Source organism: Vicugna pacos, chromosome 18 (genome assembly GCF_048564905.1).
Source record: "Vicugna pacos chromosome 18, VicPac4, whole genome shotgun sequence".
Classification (NCBI taxonomy): Eukaryota; Metazoa; Chordata; class Mammalia; order Artiodactyla; family Camelidae; genus Vicugna; species Vicugna pacos.
Genome location: NC_133004.1, coordinates 40,465,551 through 40,487,453, shown reverse-complemented (window position 1 = coordinate 40,487,453; position 21,903 = coordinate 40,465,551). Strand labels below are relative to the sequence as shown.

At 59.6% G+C, this 21,903-nt stretch overlaps 1 protein-coding gene across 1 annotated transcript in view; it reads left to right on the top strand.

Annotated features, from left to right (window-relative positions):
- COL26A1 (collagen type XXVI alpha 1 chain) overlaps positions 1-21,672 on the top strand; it is a 190,129-nt gene extending 168,457 nt beyond the window's left edge. Inside the window, exons 6-15 of the mRNA XM_072943162.1 lie at positions 1,556-1,617; positions 8,150-8,306; positions 10,368-10,466; positions 11,148-11,300; positions 13,167-13,250; positions 15,090-15,142; positions 16,677-16,712; positions 17,875-17,922; positions 19,363-19,447; positions 20,152-21,672. Coding sequence (XP_072799263.1) covers positions 1,556-1,617; positions 8,150-8,306; positions 10,368-10,466; positions 11,148-11,300; positions 13,167-13,250; positions 15,090-15,142; positions 16,677-16,712; positions 17,875-17,922; positions 19,363-19,447; positions 20,152-20,312 — 938 coding nt within the window. The 3' untranslated portion in view covers positions 20,313-21,672. The remainder of the gene's footprint in view (positions 1-1,555; positions 1,618-8,149; positions 8,307-10,367; positions 10,467-11,147; positions 11,301-13,166; positions 13,251-15,089; positions 15,143-16,676; positions 16,713-17,874; positions 17,923-19,362; positions 19,448-20,151) is intronic.
- The last annotated feature ends 231 nt before the right edge of the window (positions 21,673-21,903 follow it).

The window sequence follows — 21,903 nt, the reverse complement described above, 5'->3', positions numbered from 1 at the left end:
GGAAAAAAGAGTTCTGTTTCTAAAAAATGCTTAGAAACAACTGGCCCCAGCCCAGGGTCGATGCGGACGGTGATGGGGGCAGGAGGGGCCTCTGCCAGTCCACCGAGCTCGCCTTGTAAACCCCCAGGTAGGGCTGGTGGGCAGAAGGCGGGGCTGACCAGCACTCCCCAGCCCCGAGGCTGGGAGGCTGGGAGCCCCTGGGGAGGACACGTCTGAACCAACTTTTTCTAAGACCCTGGTGGTCTCCTTAGATCGCTCACAGAGCAATTACCATTTTAGAACAGGGACATTTACAAGATGGTTTGCATTCAGTGGTAAAGATGGGGGACCTCTCCAAGGACAGACAAGGCTGAGGGTAGGGGACTGGAGACCCCCGGTGAGCCTGCAGGCCTCGCTGTGGCCAAGGGGTCTCCGACCACCAAGTGGGGCCTATTGAGTTACCCTAAGAGCTCTCGTGTGTCTGTTTAACCAGAATGGGGTTCCTGTAGGGTCAGGCTTTGAACTAAGGGAGGAATCGAAGCATCTCTTGACTTCTGGAGCAGTAAAAGCTCTTTAGAACAGCTTTGAACCATCTATTTCCTCATTAAAGAGCTTTGGATCTGTGGGGGAGACAGACATAAACAGATGATTACAGCCCAGGGAGATGCACGCCTGGGAGGTTAACCGTTACTGGTCTCCTAATTGGCCTTCCGGCTTCCAGGCCCTCCCACTCCCGCCCACTGTGCACTTTGCTGCCAGAGTGAGCTTTTAAAAATACAAATATGACCTTGGCTTTTACCTCCTCTAACAGCTGCCCGTTGGCCTCAGGACACCGAGTTCTTCCTCCCAGGCCTCCTGTTTAAAGTCCAGCCCACCGCTTCAGCCTTGGTGGTCCCAGGTGTGCCAGGCTGCTGGCAGACCCCACCATGTTCTGTTCCCCTCCAGGCCTCAGCACTAATTCTTCCCTCCGCTGAACCTGGTCAATCACTGTGCAGCCCTCAGGCCTCACCTTTCAGATGCCACTGCCTCCAGGATGCCCTCCCAGACCATCCTCCACCCCAGATGGGCTTTGGTGTCTGGTGATGCTCTTTTGCATGTTCTGTCCTTCCAGCCCTAGCACAGCCCTTACCAGCTTGTGTCTATTTACCCATACGATTCCCTGGACTGTCATTCTCAAAGTCAGGGAGTACATCTCATTTTACTACCCATTCATCAACTGCCAGATATTTTTTTGAGCCTCTGCATTGTTCCAGGTGCTGAGATTCATGGGCAAACAAAACAGACAAAAGCCTCACCCTTATGGCACTCACAAGTTGACAAGGCATCCTAGGTGCTGTCTTAGACAATTTGCTGAATAAACAGACAGTAGGATGTATAGTGGATGCTCAGAGAGGAGGCTCAGAGGTAGAGCAGGCTGCATGGAGGAGGGGGCATTAAGGATAAGGCTTTGAAGGATAAGCAGGAGTTTTCCAGGCACCTAGTAGGAAATTTCCCTGCCTGCCTGACCAGAGGCTGTCCTTGTGACTGGGCTGCTCTCTTCCCAAGATCTACTCCACTCTCACCTCTTCTTTTTCAGAATGCATGAACTGTACCCGGCTCAGCGACATGAGTGAGCGGCTGACCACGCTGGAGGCCAAGGTCAGATGGCTTGGGGATCCTGGGCTTAGGGAGCTGGTTGGGGAGAAGAAGTGCTTTGGCCCCAGGGAGCCCAGCAGGCCTGAGCAGCCTGATTCTAGGGGTTGCATGCTGTTTGAGGCCTCAGGGGCTCTGGATGACCTTCTCTGGGCTGAGCCAGCCTCCTGGGGTTGGGGAGATAAGTGGGGTGAGCAAAAAATCTGAGGGTCCTTGGCAGCAAGCTGGTCTGGGTGTTGGCCTCAGTGGCTGGGAGGCTGGATGCCCAGAAGTTGACTCCTCAGTGGAAAGGACAGAACCACAGCCCTGGGGCAAGGGTGTCACCTCAGAAGGAGAGTCCTGGTGTCAGAGGAGGCTGCAAGTGTGGCCCACTGGCAGGGAGTCCAGAGTGAGGATAGAGCACCAGGGTGGGCTGAGAGACCCCCACAGCAAGAACACAGTGCAGCCCAGGGGTCAGCCCCCAGCCCAGAAGAGCCTGACAGGCAGGTGCTCCCTGTGGACACAAACACACACACACACACACACACACACACACACACACAGAGCCCTCGCCAACCCTCTATCACCCTTTGGCCCTGCCTCCTACCTTAAAAGCCTGACCATGAGGGCACCTGTCCAAGGCCGTGGGGGCTACAGGTGACGGCCAGCTGGAGCCAGGCAGATGTGGGGCCACAACCCACCAGCCGGCTGACTCTCACGAGGCTCCCACCTCCTCATCTGTGGACTGGATTGAAGCACCAGTTTCGCAGGGCTGCTCGGAGCCTCAGATGACATAGTGGTGGACCCCGGCTTTGGAAATGGTCACGTGCTGGACCAGTGTGAGGATCTGTGTTACCCTCTATGCCATCTCACTGTCCCCATCTTACTAATGAAGGCACAGGTACGTGGGAGACATCCATGCAGAGCACGTGTCTTGAGAAGCCCCAGTGCGTGAATGGCCTCCCTTGTCCCCACCCCCTTCTGCAGTCAGGAGAGTTCCCCAGCAGCCCGGGCCCCTGGGCACAGGCTGGGGGTGAGGGACCCTGTGCTCTCCTTGGGGTCAGTGGCTCTGTGGGGTGGGGGCAGAATGCTCAGAGAGCGGTTCTTGCCATGTGGGACAAGGTGGAGCTAGGGTAGCCCTGGGGAGAGTGAGGGATGCTGGGATGAACTCCTGGTACCCAAGATTTTAGAAAAGACAGGGTTCCCAGGCTGACTGGCCTGACGGACATTTTCCAGGCACCTGAAGCCTCTGTATGGTTTGGCTGAGCATCGGCTGACAGCCTGCCCTGGCCCCAGCCCAGCACCTTGGGGTGTTAAAAGTCACAGCTCTGGGGGAGGACTGGCACCATGCCAGCTGTCCCCCACCCACCTGGCCCTCGCCTATGCCCTCCCACCATGAGCATTTCTTCCCCTGATCCTCCCACCCTGGCACCTCCCTCTGCCTAAGGAGGCCACACCATGGCACAGCAGCAGGCTAGGGGTGGGGTTTGCTCTCTGACCTTGAGGGTGAGGTCGTGGCCCCTCTGCAGACCTGGAGGACTTGGTGGGGGGTTGGTTGGGCTGTCCCTGAAATAGCTCTGGCTTGGCAGGTCCCTTCTCAGCTCTAGGCCTCAGTCTACTGCCCTGTAAAATGGGAATTGAAGGAGTCACTTCCCTGTCCCTCACTGGGTCGTTTTGAGGCTGGTGGATGAGGTGAGCTCCAAGGGCTGTTGGGTGTGGTGCAGGAGAGGCATGCAGAGAGGTGGCTGCCACGTGTTCCTTCTGGATTCCCAGGTGGGGGATGGGAGATGCCTGTCTCTGCTCCTTTATCCTGTCTGGTTCTCCTTCCAGCTGTCCACCTGCCTGCTTTGTGTCCAAGTGTCCCCTAGAGAAACAGGGCCCCAGTCAGAGGGAACAGAGAGGCAGCAGCCTGGAGAGGGAGGGGCACAAGCCAAGCTAGCCGCCAGGACAGCCCTGCAGGCTCGGGGGCTGTGCTGAAGTCAGAGGAGCCTACAGCAGTCAGAGAGAACAGGGAACTGGGGTCAGGTGGGTGAAGGCAGAGCCAGGCAGGCAAACCCAGATGGGGAGTCAGAACCCAGGCAGCTGGCGTAAGAAAGCAGCAACCCAGAGGCCTAGAAATTTCGACTTCTGCTTCCTCAGACAAGAAACCTGTTTTGGCATGTCAGGAGGGATGCATTCATTGGCAAGTGACAGAAATCCTGCTACTGGCAGCTTATTCCTTAAGACATTGATTGTTAGTTCCACAAGAAGTCCAGGAGTTGGTGGTCTTGGGATTGGTTTGGTGACTCAAGAACCCAGGCTCTTCACAGCCTTCCTCTCCACCTCCTTAGTGAATTGACTTTCATCCTCATGGTTACAATGTGGCTGCTGCAGCTCAAGGCATCACATCCTTACACCTTGTTCAAAGGCAGGAAGTAGAGGGTGAAGTAAAGCATCCCAACAGATTCATTATGTCTCATTGGCCAGTACTGGGCTATACACTCACCTCTTAGTTGCAGGGAGCTGGGAAGATGAGTACCTGGCCAGTCATGATTCCTCCCCTGGGGCACACTCTCAGGCACACAGTGGAGGGTTCTGGAGCCCGGGAAGAGGGAGTGGTTGGAGGCCAGGCGATCATGAGGGAGGATCTGCTCCATCTTCACTCCCTGCAGGTGCCCCAGTTGCCAAAGGGCCCAGACCTGGGAGCTGATCTAGGAATTCCTACCACAGGCTGGAATGGCTGTTGGTGAATGGTGGGCCAGAAAGCCAGCTGGGAAAAAAAAGGTTCCTGCCTTCCATCCTCTCCTTCCCCTCAGTTTACACTCTTGACTTCAAGGACCAGACTGAGTAGGAGGGAGCCCGAGGGGATTTCCCCATGTGAGGGTCACAGAAGCCTGGAGAGTTGACTGGTCTCTCGTGCCGGAGGCGACATCCAGGCCCATCCTCCAGGCCACTGTGGCGTCATCAGGGCCATTGCCCTCAGTGGTTTTCTTGGGCTGAGTCCCCACGCCGACTGCTGCCTCCCTGGTGAGCTCATGGCCGGCAGGGATGGGGTCAGTTTCTCCAGGAGGTTGGTCACAGCTGGGCCAGTAGGGCCTGGACTCTGGCGGGGGCTGATTCTAACTTGGCCATGGTTAGGGCTCGTCTGCCTGGGTCTGTGGGCTCGGAGGCCTTGGTGTCTGTGTAGGAGGTGCTCGAGGAAGAAATGAGCCGGGTCTCTTGTGCTGCGTGTGGCCAGGCTGCAGGTGACAGGTCCCCTTAGGGCACCTGGGAGTCCTGCCACGAAAGAATTCCTGGGCTTGACCCTGGGAGCGCCTCCCTGATTCCTCCAAGGCACTCCTAGCCGCATATTGCTCCTGGCTACTCCTTGTTAAATGCGTCCATCTGGAGGCCCCCCAAGACACCGCATCTCAACTCACCCCCCGGGCTGGTCACCTTCACCCTCGCACCTGCCCTCCCCTGCGCTCCTGATGGCAATCCCCCCATCCCCAGAGCCAGTCAAAACCTGAGGAGCTGCTCCTGCCTTCATCCACCCTCCTGCCAACAAGCCCTGGGGCACTAGGGCCTGAAGTTCTCCTCCCCCGTCCTCATGCCCACTGCCCTGGGTCCCCCACCACAGGCACTGACAGCCAAGTCTCCTTGCCCTGCTCCCCCAGCTCTTATACTGCCCGAGACCTCCTAACCTGGGCCGCTCAGGGGCGGGGCAGGAATTGTAACCCACCTGTCCTAGAGGGGCTTCTGGGGCTCAGCACATGGCGTTCCACCCCCGAACTGCTGTGTGATCTGAGCCAGCCGCTCTCATCTCTGCGCCTCTGTGAAGCTCCACGGAGGCCACGGCAGTGGCTTTGCTGTGGGGAGGTGGACGAGGCACCACACAGGGCCCTGGCCCCACTGCCTGCTTGCTGGTGACCTTGGGCAAGTCACTTGCAGTCTCTGAGCCTCTGTTTCCACTTTGCCTATGATGTGGCTGCAGTGGCCTCTCCTGCCTTGTGAGCCCTTGTTAAGGACCAGAAGGGGGAGGGGCTGGGAGACGGGGGCCCTGGGGGTCTCGGGAACCTCATGGGGCAGAAGCCCACCCACCTGACACAGATGGAGACCGGAGATCTGGTGCAGAGATGCCGCTTTGCTCCCAAAGATCCTTGGAGACTCTGTCACCCAGGCCTAGGGACATGGCAGGACTGGTGGGAGGGGACTCAGAGCGACCCTTTGCTGCTCACCCACGAAACCTCACCCAGCCCAGGCCTGGGCACTGCGAAGGCAGCCGTTTGTGCCCCAGCATCAGCAGGAGTACCTGGGGTGCCCATGTGCCTCGCGCTCCCATTCTCCCGTGGTTCTGCAGGGTCAGGGCTACAACCCCCATTTTGCTGATGGGAAAACCGAGGCCCACAGAAGTCACGATGCTCGCACAGAATCACACAGTGTTCACCTAGTGGGAGAGTGAGGGTTCAAACCAGCCTGTCTGGCAGCCAGGCCTAAGCCTCCCCGATCAGAGCACAAGGGTGGGGTGTCTGCTCCCCAGGTAGTCCTGACTTCCAAGGGCAGGGCTGGTGACACTGCTCCTGCCGCCCCGGCTGTTAGTACAAAGTGATTGTGCAGGAGCTGAGGGGACACACAGGAGAGGATGGCCCCCTCCTATGCAGAGGGTCAGACAGACGCAAGGAGGAGGGGACAGCTCACTGGAGTCTCAGGGGCTGGGGAGGGAAGGGCAGGGCTGGTGGAGGGCCCTGCGGGGATGGGCTCGGATGTGGGGGAGTCTCAGGCCTGAGGGCACTGGGCCAGTTCAGGGTGGCCGGGGCAGAGCAGAGTGGAGGAGACGCAGGTGAGGCCCAGGTGAGGCTGGGACGGGAGCCTGTGTACGAGCTGTGTGGGACACTGGCAGTTTGCGGGGGGCTCGGGGGCTCAGTGGGGTATGCTTTCCTCACTCCACTGCTGTTGCAGGGCCTCCAGGAGAGGAAGGAGGTGGGAGGTGGGGAAGGCAGGGGGTTGTTGCAGAGCCTAGGGTGCAGGCTGTGGTGGGTGTGGGACACGATGAGGCCAAGTGAGGGCCATGGGCAGGCCTGACTAGGCCCCCCTGGAAGTAAGGAGGACTCTGGTGTTGGGGTGGGAGCCGGGTGGGACGGGGTGGGGGTGCCGGCAGGGGGCCAGGGTTTGGACGCCTTCAGGCAGCAGCGCCAATGAAATTAGGCTCAATGATTATGATCGCAAGGGTCCCCAGACAGGCCCACCCCCAGCCCTGTCCTCAAAACCCCCTCATCTCACGGACCCTGAGAATCCAGCAGGATTCTGGTTTCCAGGAGCTGCAGGGGACCTGAGACACTGGACTCCTTCCTCCCCATCTGGCAGGTGGGGACACTAAGACCAGGGGCACGCAGGGACCAGAGCAGGGATATGGTGCCCTCTCTGCTGGGGTGGGTCTCCGCAGGTTCTCAGCACCTTCCCGCCTGCCCTGTGCAGCTCCCGGGCATGCTGCGCCCCCTGCTGGCCCTTCTGGGAGCAGCAGGGTGTCTCGGGGGCCTCTGAGGCCTGGCTCCAAGTTCCTGTGAATTAGGGAGAGTCTCCCGACCCGGGCCCTGGGTCCTGGTGGTTTTTGACCCCTGCTTCCCTCCAGCGGAGAGGATAGGCTGCTTTCCAGGCTGGCTCTGAGTGGCCACGGCCACCTTTGTTTCCCTGGAGCTCCTGCTAAAAATCATGCACCAAGCTGGGCGCATTTAATTATTTTTAAGTACTTGATTTACAATGTTGTGTTAATTTCTAGTGGACAGCGTAGTGACTCATTTATACATATATATTCCTTTTCATATTCTTTTTCATTATAGGCCATTACATGGTATTGAATATAAGTCCCTGTGCTATATAATAGGACCTTGTTGTTTACCTAGTTTATACATAACGTTAGTATCTGCAAATCCCGAACTCCCAATTTATCCCTCCCCACCCCATTTTCCCCCGGAAACCATAAGTTTCTTTTCCGTGTCTGTGAGTCTGTCTCTGTTTTGTGAATACATTCATTTGTGTCCTTTATTTTTTAGACTCTACATATAAGTGATAGCATACGGTATTTTATTTCTCTTTCTGGCTCACTTCACATAGTATGACCATCTCCAGGGGGGCCCATTTATTCTTTCCCCTGCCCTTCCCTCCCTTCCCCTCCCCTCCCCCCTCCCCCACCGCCTCTCCCTCCTTCCATCCGTCCATCCAAACACTACCAGACTGTGTTGCTGTGCCCTGAGCCGGGCAGTGTGGGGGGCAAGGGGGCCTAGCCCCTCCCTTGAGAAAAGGCAGCAAAGTGGAGGTGATCATGGTCATTATTCAAACAACCCCAGAGCTAATCCTAGTGACAGCCCCTCTATAAGAAAAGTACGGCGACTCTGACAGTGTCTGAAGGGAACCTGGTGGAGCCTGAGGGTCGGTCAGCAGGGCTTCCTGAAAGGCAGGGGGGCGGGGGCAGGGGAGTCCAGTGCTGGGCCTGGTGGTCCCACGAGCGAGCAGCAGGCAGCTGCTGGTCTCCTGCAGCATGTGTCCCCAGTCACATGTGTCCCTGGCCTGGCCCGGGCCTGACCCTCTGCCCTCTCCGGCCCAGGTTCTCCTGCTGGAAGCGGCAGAGCGGCCCTTGGGCCCGGACAATGACCTGCCGACCCCGCAGAGCACCCCACCGCCCTGGAACGAGGATTTCCTCCCTGACGCCATCCCTCTTGCCCACCCCGGGCCCCAGAGGAGGAGACCCACGGGCCCAGCCGGTGAGTGAGGCCTGCCGAGGAGGCCCAGCCTCCCAGGGCCTCCACAGATAGGTTGACAAGCCCACGTGCATTTTGAAAACATTTAAAAATGGTGGTGGGAGGGTCACTAAAAATCAGAACTTCTCACTTATCTGAGAAAAATGGAAGATCTGGCCGTGGAGGGCAGTCCCTCATGGAAACATTTGGCTGCACCTAAGTCATGGTTGCCGGTGCAAATCCTGTCTTCGCTCCACAGTTTGCTGCGGTCCTCACCGTGCCTTGCTGCCTTACAGTCCAGCTCCTGTCCTCCCCGGCTGCCCTGCTGCCCCGCTGCCCCTTAGTGTCTGCACTTAGGCCCCAGCCCGGCTCCATCCTTCATTGGCCCTATTTTAGAGCAGCTCTGCTTGCATACCCCCAGGACGGAGAGCCTCCTGCCCCCAGCCCGCCTTCTGTGGACCCTCGCTGGACTCTGACCACAGCTGGGGGACGTCCACTGGCCCGTCGTTTTCACCCTCCCTCCACATTTTGAAGTCAGGAGTAAACGTTTTCTCTCCACAGTGTCTACCCCCTGCTCTCTGAGACTGCAGGACAGTGAGTGATAACCTCGGTGACACTGGTCGTCTGGATTGTTGAGTGCCACGTGTGGGCTGGGGCTTTACCCTGGGCGGATGTGTAGTTGGCATCTGTCCGTGTGGCTGAACTTGAAGGTTTAAGGCTGATGTCTCTTCTCACTGGTCAGTATCTGTGCTGTGCCAGTTATTAAATATGTTTATATCACCTCAGTCTGTACAGAATGATAGCTGATCATTCCAGTAAGCTCTTAAAGGTCAGGTTACAGAGGAGAAAACTAAGGCTCAGAGAAGTGCCCCCTGGGGTCACCCAGCAATCCAGGGCCATTTTGACTCAATGATTCTCATCCCCACTGGTACCCTTTGCAGGTGACATCCTCCCTCTTCCTCTTCCCCCGTTGAGCCCCTAGCTTCTTAGCATCCCTGCCCGCACTCGGCTCTGAGCGCATACTCCACCCCCCTCCCTGCCTGCAAACCCCCAGCAGTGGGAGAGTTGGCCTCCGGTGGCCTGTCCCACGGCCAGGGAACCGGCAGATATTCTGCATCTTCTGAAGGGGCTGGGGGCTGTGTTCAGCGGAGGTGGGGGTGGGGTGGACGGGGGTGGCCCTGGCCTACCTCTCTAGCCACTCTCCTCAGGGTCTCACTCCCAGAAAGCTGTCCCATGCCCATCTTCTTCAAATCCTTCTTCTGGGACTCAGGAGAGAGCGGGGAAAGGGGACTTTTCATCCCCTGGAAGACTTGGACCCTAACAGCCCCTAGAGGGGAGAGAGGAAGCTGGAAGGGGCTCTGGGTTTCCTGGAGCATCTTTCTTCTTAGGGGAAGCACAATTCCAAATAATGGCCAGCAGGTGGCGCACAAACCCTATAAATGGTGATACCTGGGTAAGTTCTGGTGTCCCCGAAAGCTGATGGGAATCTCTGGAAACTAGCAGCCAGGGGCCATAAGAGCCCCCCATCAGTTCAGCAAGCGTCTCTGAGCGTCCTCCCCAGGCCCAGGCATTCCAGAGGGGGAAGGGGCTGTCCCCAGGCCGCACGGTGGGCCTCTTACTTCTCCTTGTACTCTTGCCCACCATTGGGGCCTGGAGACCCGGGAACTGGGCAGACGTGTCATTCAGAGCTTCCTGGAGTCAACAAGGAGGCCTTACTGGGAAGCCCAGTTCCTGACCCTGAGCACGGAGACAGTAGGATGTGGAGAGAGGTTCGGAGCCATTTACAGCCTGGCTCTGTTACCTTGAGCAAGGGGCCATGCCTTTCTGAGCCTCAGTATTCCTACCCATCAAATGGGAACAGAAGTAACTCTTGAGGTCAGAGAAGTGACAGGAACAAAAATGGTTTGTAACTTGTAATGACTGATGTGAGTGGATGATGGTCCCTTTGCCCATTGTTGGGGGGACCCCAGGTGGGAAGGGCTTCTGGAGGCGGGTCTGACCGGACAGCCCAGGTGGTCAGGCCTAGAGCCACCAGGAGCAGCTCGGCCCCCAGTGTTCTCAGGCCTCATCTCATTCTCCCCCCAGGACCCCCAGGACAGACTGGACCACCAGGACCTGCAGGCCCCCCAGGCTCCAAAGGTGACCGGGGCCAGGCAGGAGAGAAGGGCCCAGCAGGGCCTCCTGGTAAAGACTCCCCCACACACCAACCTGACTTTGTCCACTGGGGGCAGGGGGTTGCGGTTTCTCCCCTGACAGGCCAGGCATCCCATACACCCCCTGATCTTACTGGAGCCAATGGCTACCATCTTGGGGGGGGCTCCAGGCTCACTTCCTCCTACTACCACCCCCCATGGCGGCTCATTCTAAGCACTTTAGGGCCAGGTCTCACCATGGGCTGCAGAAAGAGAAGGCTCCTGAAACTGTGGGTGCAGATGTCGGGGGTTGCTGCTGGGGGCTGGGGCTTGTTCTCAGCCATTTAAACAACACCTCCAGAGATCACGCCGCTCCTTCTGGGCCCTGTCAGAGCAGGTGCAGGACCGGCCCAGGCTGGCTGCCGCCCTCAGTGCCCCTTTCCCAGAGCTGAGGTCCCTGCGGGGACAGAGGCCTTCTGGCCAGAGCCCCTGCTGATTCCATGGTCCCTGCCTCCCTCACCTCCCACCCGGCTGCCCCCGGGTTCTCTCTGCACTGGACTGGGAAAGGAAAGTCATTTCATTTCCATCTCAGGACAGCCCTCCAGGGAGTCTCTGGGCCTAGAGGCCACCACTGACCCTCACCAGCCCTGTCCCCCTCAGAGCCTGTTTCCTGTCCCTGTAATGGCAGTCGCGTGGCCCGGCCCTCTTGTGACTCCTTTTCTCCCCACTGCAGGCCTCTTGGGGCCGCCAGGGCCCCGCGGGCTTCCTGGAGAGATGGGGCGCCCTGGTCCCCCCGGGCCCCCCGGCCCAGCAGGCAGCCCAGGCCTCCCTCCAAACGGCCCCCAAGGCGTCCTCTACTCCCTGCAGCCGCCCACGGACAAGGACAGTGAGTGTCCCGCCTGAGGGGGTGGGGCGGGAGGGCAGGCCCGGGCGCACCTTCTGGGCTATCAGCCCTCCCAAAGGACCCCACGGAGCGGACAGTCAGTGAGAGCGGCGTTGGCTGTGCCAGGCGGGGGGCGAGGTTCCCTGGGTGGGGGGGCTGATGTGGCCCCCCCAACACCACTCTGGCCTTGCCTCCCGGCTCAGCTCCTGCCCCGGAGGCCTGACCCTCACAGGTCACTCTGCTCTCTGGCCTGGCCGTGGGCCGCCCCCCACCCCGGTGACAGCAGTACCACCAAGGTCATCTGTTACCGCATCTCCTCTTCACAAGCCCCCTCACTGTGGGCCATGTGTTGATGGAGCCCCTAATTCGTGTAGGACCACCATGTGCTTTCACCCCCAGGGATACGGCAGTGAGCCAGACTACTGCCCGCAGGGGCCGCAGTCCAGCGCAAGAGGGTGTCCCTAGGCGCACAGGGAAACAGCCACCCGTGTGTGGGGACGGTGGGGAGAGGGAGGCCTGCAGAAGGGGGCTTGGGGAGAGGAGTGGGCACTGCAGCCCGTGAGGGGTGTCGTTTGGTTAAAAGCCCTGGGAAACAGGAAGGGTTTTTAGACGTGGGTAATGGAATTGACTTGAGATTCTGAGACTAGAGGCTGAGACAGCCCAGGCACCGGAGGGGACAGGGACCTCTTTGTCGGCTGTCAGAGAAACCCAAGCCCCTTCCTGCTGGTGCTTCCGTCCCACCCCCGACCCCAGGCAGAACAGCCCTCCCCTGTGCCTGAATTGCAGGGTCACTCTCTGAGCCTCAGTTTCCCGGGCCGGGGCGGAGGGGTGCTAATCCTCCTGGATGGAGTTGCTGTGGTGAAGGTTGAAAAACACAGCCCCCAGCCAGTGCCTGCCTCACGGGGGAGGGACTTGTTTCCAGGCGGACTAGGGGTTCTGGGCTCCCCTCAGTGGGCACAGGGGCTAGGCAGGGGCAGGAGAAAGTGTGAACTCACTGAAGACTCAGCCTCGTCACAGGCACAGTGGGCTCAGTGATGCCCCCTGGTGGGGGAGAACAGATGATGCTTGTGAAGTGCCTTGTGGGTCTAAGGGCTCAGTGGCCGGCACCCCTGGGCCCTGAGGGCTGCAGCCTGCCCTGGCCTGGGCGTGATGCCCTACATCTGGCACTGCCCGCCTGTCACCTCTAGTCCTCAGATAGGACCCTCCTTACCCAGCCCCTGGGGGCCCCGTGTGAACACTGGGAAGAGTAGGGGTGCCCCAGTGGGGGCACCTGGTGGACAGGACTGAGCACCTGTAGGAGGTCCACCTGCTGGAAGGCCTATGGAGGGATTGTCCAAGCTTCCATGCGTGGTGGGAGAGGCAGAGGTAGCTACCCCCACCCGAGACATTTTCTAGGCCTGGCCATCTGGCTCTGGCTCTGAGGATGGAGCAGGGTGAAGTCACATGGGCTTGCCTTGGAGGGACCCAGATGGAGGAAGTCCAGGACCCCGCAGTTCAGAGGGCAGGGAGGGCTTCCTGGAGGAGGCCTGGCAGGAGTGAGCCAGTCATTTGCATCAGGATGGGCACGGGGGCGGAGCCTGGAAGAGAGTCCAGCCAGGGCAACAGGGAGGGGAGCGGGTGGGGCCAGAGTCTAAGGGCCTGGGGTGTTTACGAAGGAGTTTGTGCTTTAATGGAACCCCCGGGGGCTTCCCCTGCCTTCTGACTTGGCCTCCTCTGAGCAGTGGGAGTAACAGCGTCTGCTCGCCAGGCCTGCAGTGAGGCCCAGCAGGGTGAAGGGTGCCCGTCCAGGCTCTGAGGGACCTCAGCTCTAGACCCCCAGCCCCGCTGGCCCCGCCCCACTGGTCACAGGTGGCTCTGCTCTCCCCGCAGGTGGAGACTCGCAGCTGGCTTCTGCCGCCGTGGACACAGTGCTGGCAGGGGTCCCAGGGCCCCGTGGCCCCCCTGGCCCTCCAGGTAAGCATAAAGGGCAGCAGCACAGGCTGGCCTCAGTTGGGTACCCCATCCTGAGCCTAACCTGGGTCAAGCGGCCTTGAGGGGCCAGCTGGGGACTCCCGGCCTCAGTAGGTCTGCCCCACCTCGCTGTGTGGTTTGAGGTGAGGCCGCAGCAGGGATGCCCAGGCCCAGGAGGTGTGGATCATCACAGGGGGCACCCTGGATGCTGGCGGAGCATGTGCCTGTGAGAGACAGGAGGCCCTGGGCCTTCAGGCAGAAACCTGGGCCCTGGGAGAGGGGGTGGCCCTGGGACTCCATGGGGACCCTCCTTGAGAGAGGAGGGGAGTGTGGGGCAAAGCCTGGCCCAGATGTGAATGAATGAGCAACAGGGGTCCTGGGCGCTGGCAGGCTGGGGGCGAGGGGGCAGCTGTTGATCAGGGCTCCAGGCCTGGGCCCTCTTTCCCTGCCATTCAGGCACTCTCTCGGGTGGTCAGGAAATAGTCACTGAGCTCCCGCTGTGCGCTGGGCAGTGTTCTGGGTTCCTGAGATACTTAAATAAACAGAACAAAGGTCCCTGTCCTCCCAGCACTTGCATTCTAGTGGGGGAAGGCGGGCGGGACACAGACACTGTGAGTCCCGTAGTCAGGCGCCGACTTGCAGCAGGGCTAGGCGGGCGGCCGGCCCAGGTGGCCTCATTTACGGGGGAGGTAATTAGGTTTATTTATTTATTATTATTATTTTTTAACAGAGGTACTGGGGATTGAACCCAGGACCTCATGCATGCTAAGCATGCACTCTATTACTGAGCTATACCCTCCCCCGGGTGGCCTCATTTAAAAAGTGGCATTTGGGAGTGAGCTCAGAGGGTACCTGGGACTGAGAGGTGATTTGCTCTGACTGAGAGGAAGCGTGTTTGTTTTTTAAGTAGACTGAGTCCAGGTCTTCACCCCATTTGAGGGGTGCGCTTTCCTGTAGGCCCTCCCTAAGTGTGGTGGGGACACTCTGGTACAGCCTAGCAGGGGGCTGCCTGTGTGGACCACTGGGACAGAGGCCTCACTCTTCCAAGCATTTGGGAAGTTCAATGAACGCCACTCCCTGCACTGCACCTGTCCAGCCCAGTCTGACCCTCTGGGCGCCCCCAGGCCCCTGGGGGAGACAGGCATGCAAACTGACAGTGGCCATGGTGACAGGTCCATGTCAGGGATCTGCCTAAAGAAGAGGTGGGGGTAGGTGCCGGGAAGGCTTCCTGGTGGAGGTGATGCTCAGCCTGAGACTAGTAGGAAAATCCAACAGGGAAGACTTTGCTGGGATGTGGAGGGGACGGAGAAGCTCCAAGAGGAAGGAGCAGCATCAGTGAAGGCACAGATGCAGAGGGACTTCCTGGGAGGGAATCTGGGAGATGAAGGTGGAGGGGGCCGGGCTGAGAGCAACCTATTTAAAAAGTGGGCTGCGTGGAAAGTGGGTGGTCAGGCAGCAGCTGTAGTAACCCAGGCAAGAAGGGTGGCCCCAGAGGGGTCGGGTCCGAGGTGGGGCAGACTCGAGAGAGATTTGCTGAGGGACTGGCGGCTGGGGAGAGGGTGTGGGGTGGCTCCGTGGATGAGGCCCTGGGAGCAGGAACAGGTTGTGGTGTAGGGGTGCAGGGAGAGGGTGAGTGAAGGAGGGCTCTCCGCTCTGAGGACAGGGAGGCAGGGGAGCACATGCTTCCTCCCACATCCTTCATTTGCCAGACCTTTGTTTGCTGCCAATGGAGACAGACCCCCCGGTAGGGACTGGGATGGGAGGGTAGCGGTTCCCTCCCAGAGTTGATGGGGGAGCAGCAGGCTTCTCTGACCCGAGGTGACCATGTGACTCTACCGGCAGGTCCCCCTGGACCACATGGTCCCCCTGGACCCCCAGGTGCACCTGGATCCCAGGTAAGGTCTTTCCCATTTCTGGTGGGGGAGGGGGCATGTCTACTCAGGAAGGAACCGGCCCACTTGGTCGGTCCCCACCGGGCCCAGGGGGACCCAGGGGGACCCAGGGGGAGGCAGGTGCGAGATCCCGGCTTTGTGAGCAGCAGTGACCCTTTGCTACCCACGCTGCCTGTGCCAAGGAAGAGTTAGCATCGTTCCCATTTCATAGATGAGCTGAGACCTAGGTGCTACCTATAGTTGTACAGAGGATGTGGTGGAGCTGGGCCAGGATCGCCAAATGTCCTTCCCAGCCCATTGCCTCTCCGCTATGAGAACTGCCTGTGACGGGGGCATCAGAAGGCTGACTGGGTGGCCCTGAACCCCAGCTGTGTGACCTTAGGCAGAAAGGCAGTCTCTCTGGGCTCTGTCTTCCTCAGCTGCCAAGATGGGGAGTACAGGGCCTCCCTTGTGGACTGTTACAGGGAGTGAGAGTGAAATAAGGGGGAACTGCCTTGTGCTGCAGGAGCCCAGGGGCCTGAGGGGAGCCACATGGAGGAGGAGGAGGGGGCCCGCATGCAGAGGCAGAAAGGGTGGCTTTTGGGGATGTCCTACCACACAGGGCAGTCATGCAAAGATGCCAAGAGCATTCCAGGTAGAGGGAAGAGCAAGTGCAAATGCCCTGAGGCAGGGAAATGCACATACTGAGCAAAGGAGAGTGTGGGGTGAGACGAGGTGGAGAAGTGGGCAGGGACTTACCTACAGGGCTGATGTCTGGATCTGGGTCACAGTGGAAAGGGGACTCACTGAGTTTCAGTCCCGCATCTGACACATCTTTCAAAGCCCCTCTGGCTGTTGTGGGAGGAATGGAAGGTGGGGAGGGGGTAGTGGAGCAGAGAGGAAGCTGTGGCAGCGCCGAGGATGGACATATTTAGAAAGTGGACCTGACAGGTCTGGCTGATGGAATAAACCTGGTGCAGGAGGGAAAAGAAAGTTTCCCTCCAAGGTGTGTGCAGGAGCAGCCATGGGGCCGCAGAGCGTTTCTGAGAAGAAAGGTGCAGGATGGGCGCGGGTTCCACTTTGGAGAGGCTGAGTCGGGTGCCTCCTAGTCGACCCGGTGGGGATGTGCGTGCACAGCTGGATGCACGGGTCCGGGGCTCCGGGGAGCCTTCTGGCTGGGCATCAGCACTGATGGGGAGTCCACACGGGGACCCTTGCAATCACCGTTGCTGTCACTCTTGTCTGAGGGCCCTTCTCTCCACGTGCTGGGAGGACGTGTCCCCTTCTCCCAGTGATGACCATCCTCGGCGTTGCCCCATTTCACAGGTGAGGAGATGAAGAGCTCAGCTGAGGCCCACAATCATGCACTACCACACACCAGTGGGGGGCGCTCCAGGACCGGGAGGCCCCAACCCTGGCCTTCCTGTTTCCTCTGTGCCATCCTCCTCCCAGCCTATTTTTCAGATTTCCAGGGCCCAGTGCCGGAGAGGACGAGGGGAGGACTGAGGGGTCGGTGGGGGCAGGCAAGTCCTAATCTGCTGTGATGGATTTTCTGCAGGGCCTGGCTGGAGAGCGGGGCGTGACGGGGCCGTCTGTAAGTGTGGGACTGTGTGGAGGGGCCACCCCCCGCGCGTTGGGCTCCGGTGCAGGCCCAGGGTACCAGGTGGGTGGGCATCTGCCTGAGCTCAGCCCCCCAGCTTCCCCAAGCCGGGCCTTATCCAGCCCTGCCAGGACGGGGCAGAGGGAGAGAAACGGGCAACCCGAGTGCAGTCCCAGCTGCCCAAGTGGAGAAGGGGTGACCTTGGGAGGTAGGAGTGGGAGTGAGGGCTGATGGGGCCTTCTGTTGAGGGGCTTGGACGAGAGTCCTGAAGTCTCTTCCAGGGAGCCCAGGCCCCTGGGTTCATGTGCTGTGTGACCTGCAGAGTCCCTTGCCTTCTCTGAACCTCCCAGGAGTAGAGACATAGACAGCTGCCCTCTAACTTCCCTTCATGAGTCTCACCTTTATCTCCAGGGCCAAGGAGGTGGACACCTCCTTCATGTCTAAGTCTTATTTGGGGCGTGGGGCTGGGGAAGAGGGGCGGATCTTTGCTGAGCAACTTCCCCACTTCATATAGCAACTTCCCTCTTCATCCGCAGTATATTTAAGCTTCATAGTGACCCAGCGAGATGGCTCAGGGAGGTTACGCAGTTTGCCCAAGGTCACACAGCTAAGCAACAGTAGAGCCGAGATTTGAACCCAGGAGTATTGGTCTCCAAAGCCATGCCTCCTCCAAGCTTGTTATCAATATTGATTTATTTAATCCTCCAAATAGCTCTACGAGGCAGGCACTGTTATTAGCTTCCCTTACCCGCCCCCCCCCCCCCGCCACCAAATGCTTTTGGAGGTGAGAAAACCAAGGCACAGAGAGAAAAAGTAACTTGCTTGAGGTCACACAGGAATAAGTGGCCATGTAAGTGTTAGCATGAGGCCAATACTACTGGCCCCATTTTAGAGTCAGGGAAGCAGAGACCTGAGAGGTGGGGGACTTGATCCCTGGAAAGGCCGAGATGTCAGCTTGTGGGTTTCCAAGCCTGACTCCTCCCACCCTAGAAACAGAATTAAGTCCCTAAAACCAGCCCTCTGCCGGGCTGTGCAGGGGTGCCCGGGGCCTTGGCCCACCGCTACTCTGCTCACCCCAAGGTCGCTGAGAGGCTGAAGAGGGTGGGAGAGGTGCCCCACCCAGCACGGGTGATTGACTGCATGACTTTCTTCCCAGGCGGAGCCTGGCGGGAAGGGGGAAGAGGAGGAGAAAGCTGCTGCCGAGGTAACTGAGCCCCTGGGCCCTGCTTCCCTCCTGCCCCTTAGCTGAGTCTTAGCAGGAGAGTGGGGACCCTACGGAGCTGGACTGACACCGTCATTCCAGCACTGGCCACAGGGTGAATGGGATCCCAGCCCAGCAGGGGAGACCGATGAGTGAAGTGGTGACTGCAGCAGAGGGTGGCTACAGTGAGGTAGCACAGATGAGGCGACTGGCCTGGGGCCTGGGGGTGGGGGAGACCGTGCCGGAGAAGGCAGGAGGAGCCACAGGCCTGTGGGAAAGACCCTTTTTTAGGGAGACTTCAGACTGTGGGGTCCCTCTCCAGGGACAGGACTCTCCCGTGACAGCACCTGGCGCATGGATGTGCTCAAGGTCATGGTGCCAGTGGACTGAAGGATACAAGGGCTGGCTGGCGGATGTGGGAGAGTGCCATGGAACCACGGCAGCCATGGTGGGCATAGGAGGCAAGCGGGAGGAAGATATAGATGTTGGGGTCACTTGCAATGGGAGACCAAGAGTGTATGACGACTCTCCCCACCCCACTTCCTTAGAGTGCATCCCGTGGCCCAGGGACTGCAGCTAAGCTGGGTCCCTGATGAAGGGGGCCTGGACCCCTTGCTCCTTGCCCCCATGCCAGACACTTCCCACAGCCAGCTTCTCATGGTCTTTTGTGGGAAGACCTCTCTCCTGTAACTCGGTAGCATGCTTTTTGGTTTTCTTTTGTTCTGTTTTAAGCTAAATTAATCTGAATGTCATGACAGAGCTGTCATGTTCCACCAGCAAAACGTGCCCATTTGCTGCTGACTCTAGGGTGGGGCCTTATCTCTCCAGCATCACTTTTTTTTTTCAAAATGGCCCTGTCACCTGTCTTCTCAATAAATCACTTCATTCACATGTCTTGACACATGAGGTCCTTGGCCCGTGTGTAAGCGGGTCCCAGAAACGCAGACACGCCATCTGCACAGACTCCTGCCGGCATTCCAGGAGCCATGGTTCTTCTTCCGGGCGGGGTGGCCGCACCTGGAGAGCTGTCAGGTGGGCGGGAAGGAAACAAACAAATTAAACTCCCCCCAGCCTGTGGGCCCATACTAGGTGCTCTGCCCACAGCAGGGTGTTTTCTGGAAAGCAGGGCATACCAGGCAGCCGTGGAGGCAGGAAGAGTCCAGGCTGGAGGCAGACAAGTCTGGGTGTGAAGCCCCAGTTGGCCATTTCCAGGCTACGTGGCCACAGGACACTGGTTACCCTCTCTGTACATCAAGTTCCTTGTCTGCAAACAAGAATTCAAAGCCCAGCCATGACACAGGGAGGTCCAACCTCTGATGCTGTTGTATCAATGATGGAGACAGAATAGAAGAGGTGGGAGGGGGAGGGCTGGGACAGTATCCTGAAGATGGGTGGCCCTGGCCCTGTGGCTGGCCCTGACCCTGGCTGCTTCCTCCCCACCAGGGCGAGGGGGTGCAGCAGCTGCGGGAGGCCCTGAAGATCCTGGCAGAGAGAGTCCTCATCCTGGAGCACATGATTGGGATCCATGGTGAGTAGTGAGATCGGACCACTGAGTCTGGCATCTCCCTCTGCCCCTGCCCTCTCACTCCCAGCTGCCCTGGTGCTGGTGGCCACAGGTCTCCAGTCTCCTTGTCCTGATGGCCCCTGTGCTTGGCTGCCAGATGGTTGTCCCCAAACCTCAGTCTGGTCCCATCCCTCCCCTGCTCAAGGACTCTCAGTGGCTCCCAGCTACCCATGACCAACATCCAGGTCCTAAGTTCCTCCCCAGCATAGCCTGGTGTCCAGTGACACAGAGTCACCACCCTGTCACCCCAGGTCCCCTCCCACCTCCACACCTTTGCTCAGGCCGGTCCCTTCGCCTGCTGAACCCGACTTCCCACTTCAGTATCTGCTCAAAGATCTTTTCCTCTGTGAAGCTGCCCTCCTTCTCCCCGCCATGCTCTGCTAAGCCTTCAGTTCCCTCACAGGGTGGGGTTTCCACACCTCTTCCTGGCACCCCAGGGGGCCCTTGCAGCAGGTGGTGACTGGCACCTCTGCAGGGCCTGGAGCCTGGGCCTGGTCAGCATTTGGTGAAGAATGAGTGGATGGATGAATAAATGCATGAGTGAATGACTGCGTGAGGAGTAGAAGCCGGCCGCTGCTTTGTCTGGTCCTCGCTGGTGGGGCTGGAAGTAGGGGTGCCGTGTGGGCCCCCAAGGCCCTGAGTGAGCCCACCTCCTGCTCTCCTTCCAGACCCCCTGGCTTCTCCCGAGGGGGGCTCCGGCCAGGACGCCGCCCTGAGGGCCAACCTCAAGATGAAGCGTGGTGGCCCCCCACCCGATGGCTCCCTGGCTGCCCTGCTCGGCCCCGACCCTGGGCAGAGGAGCGCTGGCCGGGCCCACGGCGGGAAGTAAGAGGCCAGCTCTCCAGGACCAGCCCCGACTCAGCTGGAGACCCAGACCCAAGGCCTGCGCTGCTGCTGGCCCCTGAAGACACCCCAAATGGGACTGGGCTCCAGGCCTGGACGATCGTGAGGGACACTGGGTCCCGGGGCCTGGAGGCTTTGGGGACAGGTGGCAACTCTGGGGGCAGGGGCCAGAGGGGCCCAGCACCCTTAGCAGAGCCCTGCCCTGGTCCCTGCCCTCCCCACCCCTACTCCCTGCTGGAGACAGGGCCTGGTGGGCTGGGTGGGCGTGAGAAAAGTCATAATACTCATCATTTACTGAGTCCCTGCATCAGCTGGGCCTGTCCGAGGACCTGCCCTACATTGTCTCATTTAACCCTTAGGAGGTAGGCTTGTTACTCCCAGTTTACATGGGGGACAGAGGCTTGGAGAGGATAAATAACCTGCCCAAGGCCACTGGACCATGGCGGGCTGGGGCAGGATTTGAACCCAGGCCAACCCGTGTTCTCCTTCCCCCTCGTCACGGGGAAACTCAGACAAGGTTGGCGTTGGGCCAGGTGACTCCTGAGGCTCCAGCCGGGAAGGAGGGCAGGGCCCTGCCCAGTACGAGACCCCGGGGGCCCTGGGCCTCCTTCCTCCACTCCCCTCCCTGGGCTGGGGTTCTGCTCTGCGGGCTGGGGGCGGCCCAGCCCATACCTGCTCTCAGAGACCAGGGAGACCTTGAATGAATCCACGATAGTCACGTGGACTTGGAGACAATGAGAGAGGAGCGGGGAGGGGGGGCATGGCCCATCGCTGCATCCCAATCGCTCTGACCCCACCCACCCCACCAGGGCCCTCCGACCCTGGGCTGGGAGAAGCGGGTATTTAATGGGACTTCCAGCCCCGCCCTCTCCTGGCTCTCTGGGAATCTGCAGGGTCGGCCACTTCTGCGTTACATGGCAAGTCCTTGGTCCCCTTGACCCAGTGGAGGAGGGAGAGCTGCCCGAGTCCCAGGTCCCGCTCAGGAGAGACGCTTTCGGGCCTCAGGTCCCTTGTGACCCAGACTGGCCCCGGTGCTCCTCTCTCGCTGGGTCAGGACCCGGGCTCAGCGACGGCAGCAAATCAGTCACAGGTGCTGGCACCACTCCGGTGCATCTCCCCAAATGGCAGGGAAGACTCGTCCCCACCGCTCTTGGTGCTGCTGGGAGGCTGTGGCCTGGTCCCTTCGGGCCCTGGTAACCTCTCCCTGCCCGCAAGGCCTTGACTGCCCCTCATGAGGCAGGGCTGGCTGTGTAGGGGGCCAAGATGTAGCTTCCTGCAGGCCTATCTTCACAGAGGGGTGGCCAGAGGCGGCGGGAAGTCTGTAGCCCTCTGACAATAAAGGTGCTCTCCCCACTGTGGTCTGGTGTCAGGTGGCGGCGGCCGAGGAGGAGGCTGGCTGAGCCCTGCTGGCTGTGTGGCAGGGAGGGTGGGGAGTGGTCCAAAGGGCTAGGGCCTGGCTCTCCCTGGGCCATCGTGGTCCAGTGCAGAACTCTGCAAGGTCACAACCTGAAATCAACCTAGCCTTCCAGGTCCTTACAAAGGATATTTGTCAAAGTAGGAGCATTGAGCATCTTTTA